This window comes from Manacus vitellinus, unplaced genomic scaffold (assembly GCF_001715985.3).
Source record: "Manacus vitellinus isolate BGI_N305 unplaced genomic scaffold, ASM171598v3 scaffold_20_pilon, whole genome shotgun sequence".
In the NCBI taxonomy this organism is placed as follows: domain Eukaryota; kingdom Metazoa; phylum Chordata; class Aves; order Passeriformes; family Pipridae; genus Manacus; species Manacus vitellinus.
The window spans coordinates 3,108,919-3,121,082 of NW_021939471.1; the positions used below are offsets into that span (position 1 = coordinate 3,108,919).

Genomic DNA, 12,164 nt, shown 5'->3' on the forward strand with positions numbered 1-12,164 from the left:
TTGATTACTTTCTTCCCCCCGGATATTTTCAGCACTTATTTTCTGTTACATTACATGAATTCAAGCACTGATTCTGAGTTCCTATTGCATGTAAAGCCCCTTAGCTCAACTCGTTGAAAATTTAGGATTGGGACCTCTAAGCTTTTTTTAAACTAAGAAAAACGAACAGATTTTTTTTTTTTTTTGTCGAATCCTGCAACTTTATTTCAAACTCCAGAGAGCCATAGCGTGTGTTCTCCACAAATATAAGCCGCTTTCCCCAACTTTTGCCTGGGAAAACTCTTGCTCTTAAACTCGAATATAGAACTATAGAATAGTTTGAAAGAATTTAAGCAGTCAGCCCTACGGGACTGAGCTCAGGTGAAACACCTGTTCCAGCTACATAGATGCTCTCTCTTAAAGAAGAATTTAGTCCCTTCTCAGGAGTTTGAAGCAGTTTTCCCCCACATCCCCGGTTGTTTTCCTTCCTTTTAGGAAGGGCAGTGAGTGTTTACCAGAGGGGTCACAGGTGCCGGGCCCGGGGGAACGCCCTGGAAACCTCCAGGGACTCCCCGCCCTCGCACCGCGCCCCTCGCGGCGCCGCTCCCAAACTCGCCAGGAGTTTAACTCTCCTCGAGTTAAAACAGCTGATTTAACTTAAACTTAATTGAATTGAACTAAATTAAATTAAACGGGGGGTCTGTTCCCGCCGCGGCGCGAGCGCCTCTCCTCGCGAGAGGTCGCCCCGGGCACCGCCGCGGCCATGGCGGAGGCGGCCGGCTCTGAGGCGGCGTTCTGCCTGCAGAGTATCCTTCTTCTTCCCCAGCCTCTCCCCCTTCCTCCTCACCCTCCTCCTCCTCGGCTGCGGGTGCCGGTTCCCCTCCTCACGGGGTCCGTCTCCTCAGCGCTTCCACCCGCCTCAGGCGGGGCGGCCCCGGCGGCTGCGGGGGGGTGTCGGGCGGGGCGAGGGGAGTGTAAGAGTCAGGGTCGGGGGGAACCCAAAAATCCCACCGCCTTTTGGTTCTTCTTGTGGGTTATTGTCCCTGGAAACTGAAAATGGGCCGTATGTGTCCAGAGGAAGGCAGTGGAGCTGGGGAAGGTGTTGGAGCACCGGGAGCGGCTGAGGGCGCTTGGGGGGCTCAGGGAGGACCCTCTCGCTCTCTCCAACTCCCCGGCAGGAGGGAGGAGCCGGAGGAGGGTCGGGCTCTGGCCCAGGGAACAAGGGACAGGAGAGGGAACGGCCTGAAGTTGTGCCGGGGTGGGGGGTTAGTTCGGATATTAGGAAAAATGTCGTCATTGCAGTGGTTGTCGAGCCCTGGCACAGGCTGCCATCCCTGGAGGTGTTAAAAAACCCGTGTGGAAGTGGCACTTGAGGACATGGTTTAGGTGATGAATGTGGATGTGGTGGTAGGTCAACATCCAGTTGGACTGGATGGTCTTGGGGGACTTTTCCAACCTTAACGATTCAATGAATGTGTGGGGTTTGGGGTTTTGACCCTGCAGAGGCAGTGGGGTCCTGCTCACTGTAACCCGGGGTTTGCTTTCCTGGCTGAAGCTCAGGGTCCCCGAGGGCCCTTCGGGAAAGCAGGGAATTGCATCCTCTGCTGCCAGGGCAAGGGTTAAATTCCTGACGGGAAAGGCTCTTGCCCCCTCTTGAGTGTTAGCTGTTGATCAGTGAACGTGAAATACCTATGGAGGAGCGAAAGATTTGTTATTAAGACTGTCCCAATGTGCTCCTGGAAAAGGTGCTCTTTAATTTCCAAGTGCCTACCGCAAAATAAGTGCCTGAATATTCATGTAGTTTGTACTGAGTATAACCAACTTTATAAGGGCTGTGATACAGTAACCTAGACACAGCTTTGTTTGCTGTAGCTCTTAGAACAAAAAACCCCCTGATTCTTACCACATTTGAGTTGTAGGAAATCATCTTGGGAGTTTATGGCTTTCAAATATGCAATTTTTTGGTCAGATGACCCAAATTCCAGTTTTGCCAGATGAGCTTTATCTGTTCACTTTTCTAGCTGCGAGCTGCAAATCAAGAAGCTTTTTCAAGCTTTGTTTTAGAGGCTAAAGAATCCTGTTACACCCTGCTGTACGTTGTTTTTTCTTGCCTTGGTAAAATTAAGTTGTAAGCCAAAATAAAGGTTACTTAAAAAAGTGGAGGAATGTCCTTTTCCAGCTTGTGCCTCAGTTTCTACTTTAGTGAAACAGCACAGCTGTGGTGTTCTTGTGGTGTTCTTAAAAATACACTGCCTCAGGACATGTGTTTAAAAGTAAGATTTGATATTCTTTGTTGGGAAATACAGTAGTTTTTAAAAGTAATTGCTCTGTTTTATAGTGCACCTAATTATAATATTTGGAAAAAAAAAGGTAAAAAACCCCAGGATTTTTAAAGTAATATTTTAGTCTGTGCACAGTGTTTGCAATGACATATTAGTTTAGACCATAGTGGATTGCAAGGACAGTCAAGTCACTAAAAAATTCAGGAAAAAACCCTCAGAATTTGAGATTTTTTTTACTTATCAAGGGATCATGACCTTCAGCTGTTCACCTTCGAGATGGATACAATTGAACTGATAGTTTCCTGATGCTGTGATCATGGGGTCTTCAATGCAGAGGATAATTTGACATATATTTTGTATCTTCACATATATATTGTAGTGGGAGAACTGCAGAGTGTGAGAGCTACGGCAAGAGGCCATTTTTTTTAGGAGAAAAATGCAGATTTAAGGAATTTGGTGCAAAGCTGGAAAATCATGTATTTTTTTTTCCTTTTTTTTTTTTTCCTCTGTGTGTGAAGTACTGAATTGCCAGCTTTTCTTTTCTTTGGAAGTTAATTCCTGATTTATTTACATGGGTCACTTGTAGGCTAACTGATTTCCTAGGGAAACTGTCAACAAACAGCATCTTGCAAAAAATTTTATTGTACTTTCATTTTATTGTACTTACATCACTGTGAGGCTAGTGGATGAAAAGATGTTTATTTGGGTTTCATTTTAGACTATTGGTCGTTATTTTTTATGAGAAGTTTAAAGCATTTGAAGGAGCTGTAGATAATTTCCAAATGAATTTTTACATTTTGAAAGGTCCTTGTAGATGTGTTGTGATTATTAAGGTGTTTGTATCACCTCTGGTAAATGGTTCTTTGGTGTTTGGTCTCAAGTGTTCGTGTTTGAACTTGTATATCTGAATTTGCTAAAAAGGCTGTTCTCTGAGAGCATGAAGTTAGTTATGCTGGGAAACATAAAGCAGTCCCAGTGCAGCAGGACCCCTCTCAAAGCTGATGATTGGGTGAGAGCATAATTTAGCTGCTGTTTTAATTTGGAACAGTGCTTGGCTTTGGACTTTGGGAGATCTGATGGGTCAAATCTTAATGACTTTCAAACCTGCTATAAGAACTTAAGCCTAAATTCTGTCTCTTTGCACACAGCTTTCACTGGAGCTGGGCTTGTTCACCTCAAGGCTGAAAGAAGCCTTGAAAGTTGAAAGTCTTGTGTCAAAAAGAACAAGGGTGAAGGTGGTGAGAACAGCTTTAGAAATGGTTGGCTATGATGGTTTTTTGTAAGTTGGAACTCATCACATGCATCAGCTGTTTCAGACTTAACAAAACCTGCAGAGGTTACCATAACAGATGACTCTAAAGATGATTATCAGTGTGAAGAGGTAACTTATGAATTGATAATGTCCTGATATGTTTGGTGTTCGTGTATCATTGTTTTGTTTTACTTCATCAGTCACGTAAACATCCTCAGAGAAATGACACCAATCTCCTTTCATAAAGTGTGGTGATGGTAGGCATGCACTCATTTTTCAGGGGAAGATTTAGTGTTGGTTGATTTGTTATGTGAAACTTTTATTTGAACATTAAATTTTTTTTTTAAGATACAGGTATTTCTATTTAGATGCTTTGGATAATTTATAATGAATATTTCAGTAATATATATTCTATTTAAATGTGGCAAAGTGGTATTTTAACAAGAAAGGGATTGTTTTCAGCGGTTGTACTGGGAGTGGGAACAGTGGTACTGTGAAAGAAAGATGTATAAAATATGTTAATACCAAACTTTACATAATTTCATTTAGGTTTCTGCAGATGATGAATTTAGTCTTCAGGAGGAGGATGAGGATCTGTCCAAGGCTTTACAGGCTATTCTAGAGCAGGCTGAAGATGCTGAAATTTCAGTAAGAACTTCCTAAACCTTTTTAGAGTCTGTAATTCAGTTTTCATTAGTTCCTTGAAATGTACACATCGTAATTTATATGAATTTTTAAATATTTGTGTGGGAAAGACTGTCTCTTATTCGTTTATAAGTTTCTAGGAGTAAACATATGCCAGGGTGGAAAAGACAAGTTTCCTGGGTTTCATCTTCATTTAATTTCTGTTCATTTTATGTTCCATAAACAACCTGATATTGCAAATATATAGATGGGTTATTTAAAATATATTAATCTTATTATAGTGCATCAACATTTTAGGGTTTGTTCTTTATCTGAGTAGACTGAATGACAATGTCATCCCTGGCACAGAAAAGAAACTGCATATGCTTAAGATCCACAAAAGGTGCTACTTGAATACTTTGCTAAAAGAGATTATTCATATATTAAAAATAAAGAATGGATTGTTGCACTTAAAGCAATATTAATTAATTATCTGTCATTTCACACCATTATTTTTCGACATTCCTTACATTTACAGTTTGATTTCAAAGCACTCATGTCACAGTTTAGAGCTACACAATGGGGTTTATATATTGCATTTTTCAAAATATGATTTACCTGGATTTACTAGATTATAACAATCTAATGGAAAAGTGCTTTTCCCTGCTGTGTTTCTAATATCACCATTGTCTTGTAGCCTCTTCAGAAAGGTACAGTCACAGTCTTTGTTTTGCAAAAGTAAATGATTAATAGAGAAAAGATCAAAGGATGTGAATGATTCTTAACATCAAAATGGAGGGGAAAACATGCATTTTCTTCTGCACTAGTGCATATCAACAGATCAGTTTTGTATTTTAGATCAAAGTTGGAATGGAAACTGGCAGTGCCAGAGTTTTGTGTGCATTGCAACTGAATATGCCTGAAAATGAATGGAAATATGGCAGAAGTGTTTGAGACTGAACGTGCTTAATGTTAAGGAAGTAGGGGAAATTTGTGTTCTTTAGGGATAACTGAGGTTATGATTGTTTCACTGTGTAGAGTTAAAATAGAAAGTGAAAAGAAAGGAAGAATATTTTTAACCTGTTGATCTTTTGACAGTGGTATATTTAAATCATCTTTTACCTCTTCATTGATTTGTTGAACCAGAGTGGGAAGAAACAATATGTTCATGTATATCCCATTTAATCAAACTGGAGAAACTGTTAACCTTTCCTCAAAACCTCTGAAGAATGTGTGTGCTCAGACCCAAATTCCCTTTGATTTTGAGTTTATGCTAATAGATGTCTGCATTTTTGCTGCTTGACTTGTTATTTGGAGGCCTCATTTTTTCCATAATCTTGAAACTGAAATAATATTTTCAGCCTTTGGAGAGAAAGACGTGAATAGAAAAATGTTCTAATACACTTGCTAGTTCCTTGACAGCTTTCATAATGATTTACTGTATGTTTTGTGGGGCTCAGTGACTGGGTTGTTTGTAATTAATTCACTGGAAAAACCAAATGCTGCAGCAAATGCTTTTGGTGACCTGAGTTAGAAGCACTGTCTTCTGTGAATGAATATTGAATCAACATCCAAACTCTGAGCTAAGAAGCACAGCAGGAGGCTGTCTTCCTCACAGCATAAATAAACATGGTACATTTTTTCAGTTATAAGCTTGTAATTTTGGCTAAAATAGGTGAAATCATTTAAGAACCATATCCTGGAATAGCTACTCTGATAGTTTTAAGTGATTGTGTATATTTGCTGTTTGTATTAACTTGTACGTGTGATCTCATGTTACAGATTGCATTTCAATGCTAGATACAAATCTTTGGTGAAGAAATTATATAGAGAAGGCACAGATCAAGTGACCATCAAAAAATACTTAATATTTGATATTTTCCAACTGTGGATACTAAAAATATCCACAGTTTCTAAACCGAGTAACTACAGTTTCTTTTATGCTCTATAAAAAGGTCAAGTATAAGAGGGAAAATCTGAGAAAAATGCTTATTTTCAAAGTTCCTTCTGAAGTGATCAGCACTACTTACTAAATGAAGAAGAGCAAACAAAGCAAATGAGAGATGGTGCTGTTCACCTTCAGCAAGAATAAAACCGGTGTCTGGGCATTAAAGCTGGTTTTCTGCAGGGGATATTGGAGCATGTTTTCTTTCCTTCTGGGTCTCTGCATGGGTGTGGGGAAACTACTGGTCTTTAAGGACTTTGGTGAGGCTCCCTTAGCAGTTGGTTCATGTTTTTGTTTGGATCCCAACAGGGAAATGAGGGTGATGGAGCTCCAGTCTCTAAATATCATTTCCCTCTAGTCTGGTGGTAAAATGGCAGCTGACTCAAAATACAGCTGTGCTGGGCACCACATGCACTGGAGAGCAGTGATTCTGCCTGCTCTGCCTGTTCTGGTCACCACTTGTCCTTCTTGAGCACAACTCATTAGGTTTTTTTCTGTTTTTCTTGTTTTGAGATGATTTAAGGTAATATACGTTATTTTTAAAAACAAGCAAAAAGTATTTTGCATATGGATTTGATGATCCTTGTGGGTCCCTTCCAACTCAGAATATTCTGTAACTCCTGACCTGACTTATATGAAAGAAAATATTCAGCTGATAGGGACCCTAGGAAAGGGATCCAGAATTTCTGTGAAGCCACACACAGAGAAGAAAGCTGGTTGGAAAACTGTCTTTAGTAGTTACAGCTGTTAGACATCTATTCCAGAATCTTAATGTCTTAAATGATAATCTGAAGTAACATTGACATTTGTGTATGTTTTGAAGGTGTTAAAATCCTTGAATTCTTTTGAAATTTAGTTAGCTTTTCAAGAACACCTTATCTTGTTTTCCAGAGAAATGATTGATTTATTTGACATTCATATTTCTTCAGTAGTCAGAAATTCTTATGAGTATTGTGAAAGTTTCTAAAGTTAAGCTCTTAGCAGTTAATTTATTTTACTGACCATAGTTAAAGTCCTTAGGCCCAAAATGTTTTCAATACTTTAATTAAAACAAAGACATATTTAACAAACACTTAACAAAGCAAATATTTAGTTTATTTTGACTTCATGGTCAGAATCCTTTAATAGGGTGGTTTTGTCCATAGGGCTGCTATAGGATGTCTGTTTGCACTATATTAATTGATTGCATTTTCCTCATTTACAAATAGCTAAATATATACAAAAAAAATTACTTTTATTCCATTCTATTGGTAGTCATCCATGGTTACAATTAAAATGAAGCAAGTGGTTGGCCCAGCATCACTCTCAAAGTCTGCAGAAGAGCCAGGAGTTTAGTTCTGGTTTCCAGAGACCCTGTTCTGATACTGTGCCTGTTACACTGAATTCATTTTCCCCTGTATTGTTCCCTACTCGAGCTTTGGTTCCTGGGCTGATTCTCAGTGCTGGTACCTTAGCTAATAAATTCTCTTCTGCATGGATGGAATGAATTCCTATCATATTTCCATTTATTAAGGGAATCGAGCTGTGTCACCTCTTCTGAAGGACCAGCTTTATAGATGTGTTTGGAAAACTACAAGCAACACTTGCCTCACTTGGAATAAAGAAAGAGAAAAAGCAAACCAAGGGATGCAGCTGCATGTCTGCCCATGAACTCTCTGGTTCTTTTATCACCACAATCAGAAAATAGACCTGTCTGGTGTACTAGAGTTCTAGTAATGAAAATATGCTAAATATTACATTGCACTTGGCATATTGTATCAGTCATAATGCAGTGTTAATGGCCTCAGTTGTGCATGCACAGTCCTTCCTGTTTGTATGAGGTAGGCTACTTGGGTTGAAGGCAACATTTTGTGTGTTACACAAAATGCTTTGAGATCTTTGCAGTGTTTTTATTTTATCAAGAGAAATACCTTTATCTCCAGGTAATTTATGCAGTCATGGTGATAGAGCTCCCACTAAGGGCATGAATAAGCCATAAATGAATGGTCTTATCAGAAATCCCTGGCCTACAGATCCTTTTTTAAATGCATGGAGGAAATGATTTGCAGTCTCACCCTTTAGCATGTCTTGATAAATCTCTCACTGGAATTTTTTTCAGTTTTGTGGCATTTTTTATAGCCTCTCTCTGAGAGGCACGTGCAGTGCAGTAGCTTGTCCTGGTAACTGCATTGCTGAGTAGATCCACTGTGGCTTTGTGTCCGTGTGGAGTCCCCAAATGCAGAGACCCTCATGCTGAGGTACGTCAGGTCACTGCAATCCATTTGACTTCAGAATGCAGGCCACCTCCTTGGCTGTTGAGCCATGGCAGTCTCTCTCATCTGGTTGTCTTTAAACACATTTTGTGGGCAGTAGTGTCAGACTGGGTTCCATTTTTCCTTTTTTCAGTACCTCCTTGGATCTTGCATTCTGTGGGAGAGCTGCATATCAAACTGTGTGCTGAGTGGGCTGAATGGAGTTGGGTGAAGGGAAGAGATTTGCATTGCCACAGAAAGCTGTAGAAGGGATAGGGTTTTTTCTCTCTGTGGTAGGATTGCTCTGTTCTGTTTTGATTCTGCTTTTGGCAACTGTGCCTGACCCAGGAGCTGACCTTCTCTGCAGGGCTGTCTGTCTTGATGGCGCTGGAGGAGCTGCACGTGAAGCCTTGGAGCACCATCTGCGTCCTGCTAACACTTGTAGCAGTGTTGTCTGGCAGCTTCTTCAGTGTTCATAGGGATGTTGAGAGAAGAGAGTTGATCTTTGAGACTTATTGCTAAGAGATCTAGTGATGGAGATGCAGTTTTTTCTGTCTCTCCATTGCTTGCATCATTACAGGAAGAGTATAAGCATTTTTACCATCGCTTTGGACTTCTCAATTTTCTGTTAGATGAGTGCTGATTTTTTTCATCTGTAGTTGTGGAGGTTACTGAAGGGTGCAGGAGTATGAGAACTAACATTTTGTCTCTGGTGAGTGACAGATCATCCATCAGTAATAATACTTTCAAGTCTCTACCACATTGTGTCAGGTTCAGAATACTTGCTTAAACGAGGTGGGTTTTGAGTTTTCTTTCTAACCTTTCACAAACCTTGACGTTGGAAGGATCAGTGATTACACATCTGATCCATAAAGACAAGGGAAACATTTAGCTGTACTCCAGTAGATCTGTAACTTTAGTTGACTTCAGAAATAGAAATTATGATCATGACTTTTCTCTTGTAAGTTTAATAACAGTTATCAAAATTTAATTTCAGACTTCACAATCAGTTCTGGCTTCGGAGAAATCAGTGTGTGAAGTACCTGAAGCAATGGATGATTTCTTCTGCAATTTCCTGGTCAGATTGGGAATGTCCAGAACCCTTGACTGCTTCCAAACTGAATGGTAAAATAATTTAAGTGACCATGCTATTTTGGGAATTAGATGCTCAGGATTCAAATGTTTTCAGTATTTCAGGATATATTTTCAGAAAACTCTCCTGAGTACAAGTCCCTCTTAAAGATGTAGTGTTTTAACAAGTAAATATATTCATAGTGAGAACGAGGATGCAAACTCCTGTTTTAAGGACAGACTTTGAGGAAAGCTGACTCCAGGGAGCTCCTACACAGCTATCGTTGAAGGAATGTATGCATTTCACCAAAATCCAGATACTTAGAAGCCTGAAATTGTCACCTTTTGTGAACAGGGAAGAGAAGTACTCCTTTTCAGGATACAACTCATCTGAGTTCCTTCTGAGCCATCTCCTTTAAGACAAAACAAAGTCAATTCTATTTTTTTGAGTATGTTATGCTCTCCACTGTCTACCGACAAAAACTAAAAGCAGACACAAACAAGTCCAGTGCAAAAGGACTGGTATTTCACTTCTGCACTGCCAAGAAATCATATGGTTTGTTATTTTTCTTGCTTTCCAGAATGTGAGTGTCTGCTTAAGGATGAGTAGTTTGTAGTATGCTGGAGTATTTGCATCTTAGTTGAGTGGGTTTGTGCATTTATCACAGCTGCCTTCTATTTTAAGTAGTATAATCAAAATATTTGATGCTTGGTCATTTTTGGTACATCAGTCAATATAACAGGGTTGTGTTGGTTTCTTTTTTCTTTTTAATTCATACACTAATCAGGAGAGTAAACTCTTGAGCTGTTGCTGTCTTCTTTTTCCAAGCTTGTATAGATTTCAGAAATTCTGTCATACTTTGTGCAAAGCTTAAACGTGCAGGTTTGCCTAAGTACACCACTCTTCACTCTATTCATATATGGATTCCCACAGGATGTGTATTTTTAATATTGGTTAAAAATAATGTGCAAGGAATGCTGCAAAGCTTGAGAGGGGAGCTGAATTTTTTAGGAGCAAAAGATGACACTTGCCGAAGTTCTGTTGAAATACTCTGAGTTACAAGGTTGCTTTGAATCTGCAGGTTACCTTGGACAAATTCTGAAATGTGGAAATACCTCTCTTTGAATTACCTTGTAGTCACTCTTTAAACATGAGCAGTTCAGAGATTTCTTTTTTTTTTTTTTAATAAGGTCTTTTGAAACTGTATAATTTGAAAATTAGCAAAAGTTAGAAACATCTTATTTTTTCCTACAAAACCCCTGAAGCTTTTAAATTTTCTTAGAAATGTTCTGTGATGGGGGAATCATTGCTGTCATTTGCAGGGCTGTGGTCTTACTTGTGTAGAGCTCACCAGTCAGGCATTGCCTTTGGAATTAATGATGATCAGCTTTTTGATAGCATAACAATGGGCTTCAATGATTCCTTGGAGAAGGAGCACTATAGTTCTGTATTCTTTTTCAACAAAAGAGCTTACATGAATAGCATTAAGTTTAAAGTTTAACAGTTTTTATGCTAAAAGATAATTAATACTAGACAGATATAAATAGTGACCTTTTTATGAAGCTATGACTTTCTTCGAAGCACTTAGTCTGAATTTATATCAATGGCAAAATTCAAATTGCTTTTTAACAGAGTAAGTGCAGGTCTTAGCAGGCCCTATCTTGTAAATCCTTAGCTATACATATATTTTTTCTCTATAAGTAATATTTTTAATTTCAGTAGTTTTACAAATGAGCTCAGCATGTCAGTATCTAATCTTGCTGTATGGAGCCTTTCTGCATTAATACCTTATTTCAAAATGTTTCATGTTGGTTTGAAATAGATAATTTACAATATTAATGAAAGTGAGAGCAGATTAGTGTACTTGGGTTCCTCATTATGTATTGGGACGACAGTCTTGCTCTCATGCTGTGGTGATCAAGTACTAATGGAATTTAAAATGAGAAATTAATTACTGTAGAGAAAATTTATCAAAAGACTTGCTTTGAAATTATTGTCTGTCTGAGATCTAAAGGTCACTTAAATTGGACTAAATTATCTGTGTTTATTTCAGAGTTTGGGAAAACATTCTGTTATTCTATCCAACTGTATAAAATGTGATTTGATAATGTTTCATTTTAAACCAAACCCACTTTTTTCTATGAAGTAATGAATACTTTTATCACACTTGTAGTGATTGGGTTTTTTTGACTTTTATAAGTTGTTTTGCATATGAACTCTTTTCTTCCAGTTATACTTTAATGAACTTTAAACTTAAATTAATTTTTTACTATCTAATTTCCATTAAATAAATGCTTTATTTTTACTGTGCTCATATGTTAGCCATCTGTTGAAACTGTAGTTTTGTCATCTCTTTGGATTATAGTTTTCAGTGAGAAGTTCTTGTAAAAGCTAAAAGTTGAGATTTTAATCCCTGAAAGCATCTCTAGGTGAGCTTTCCCTTGGTAAAGGGGTATTCTGAGTTAGGTATCAGTTAGTTTATCCCAGGGCCTCTCTGCTACAAGATTCCTTTGAATTCAAGTTTCTGGGAGTTATAATGTAATGTTTATAGTAATAACATATTTTTAGTCAGTCTGCACCGGGCTTTGATCACAAAATCATAGGTAACCATCTGTTCTTTAGTTTCCAGATTATTTGTTAATTCTAAATAGCAATTCAAGAATAATAACTCAGTAGTTCTGAGAAGCTGAGTAAAATACCTGTGTGTGCAGAGAACTAATTTAATTTCCACGTGTAATGGGAAGAAGTGAGAACAAGAGCTCTTTGGCAGCTGGCTGGG

At 38.6% G+C, this 12,164-nt stretch overlaps 1 protein-coding gene across 1 annotated transcript in view; it reads left to right on the plus strand.

Moving 5' to 3' along the window:
* Positions 1–742: 742 nt before the first annotated feature.
* SPAG16 (sperm associated antigen 16) overlaps positions 743–12,164 on the plus strand; it is a 269,751-nt gene continuing 258,329 nt past the window's right edge. Inside the window, exons 1-4 of the mRNA XM_029959592.1 lie at positions 743–785; positions 3,596–3,642; positions 4,063–4,161; positions 9,311–9,438. Of these exons, the coding sequence (XP_029815452.1) occupies positions 743–785; positions 3,596–3,642; positions 4,063–4,161; positions 9,311–9,438 (317 nt within the window). The remainder of the gene's footprint in view (positions 786–3,595; positions 3,643–4,062; positions 4,162–9,310; positions 9,439–12,164) is intronic.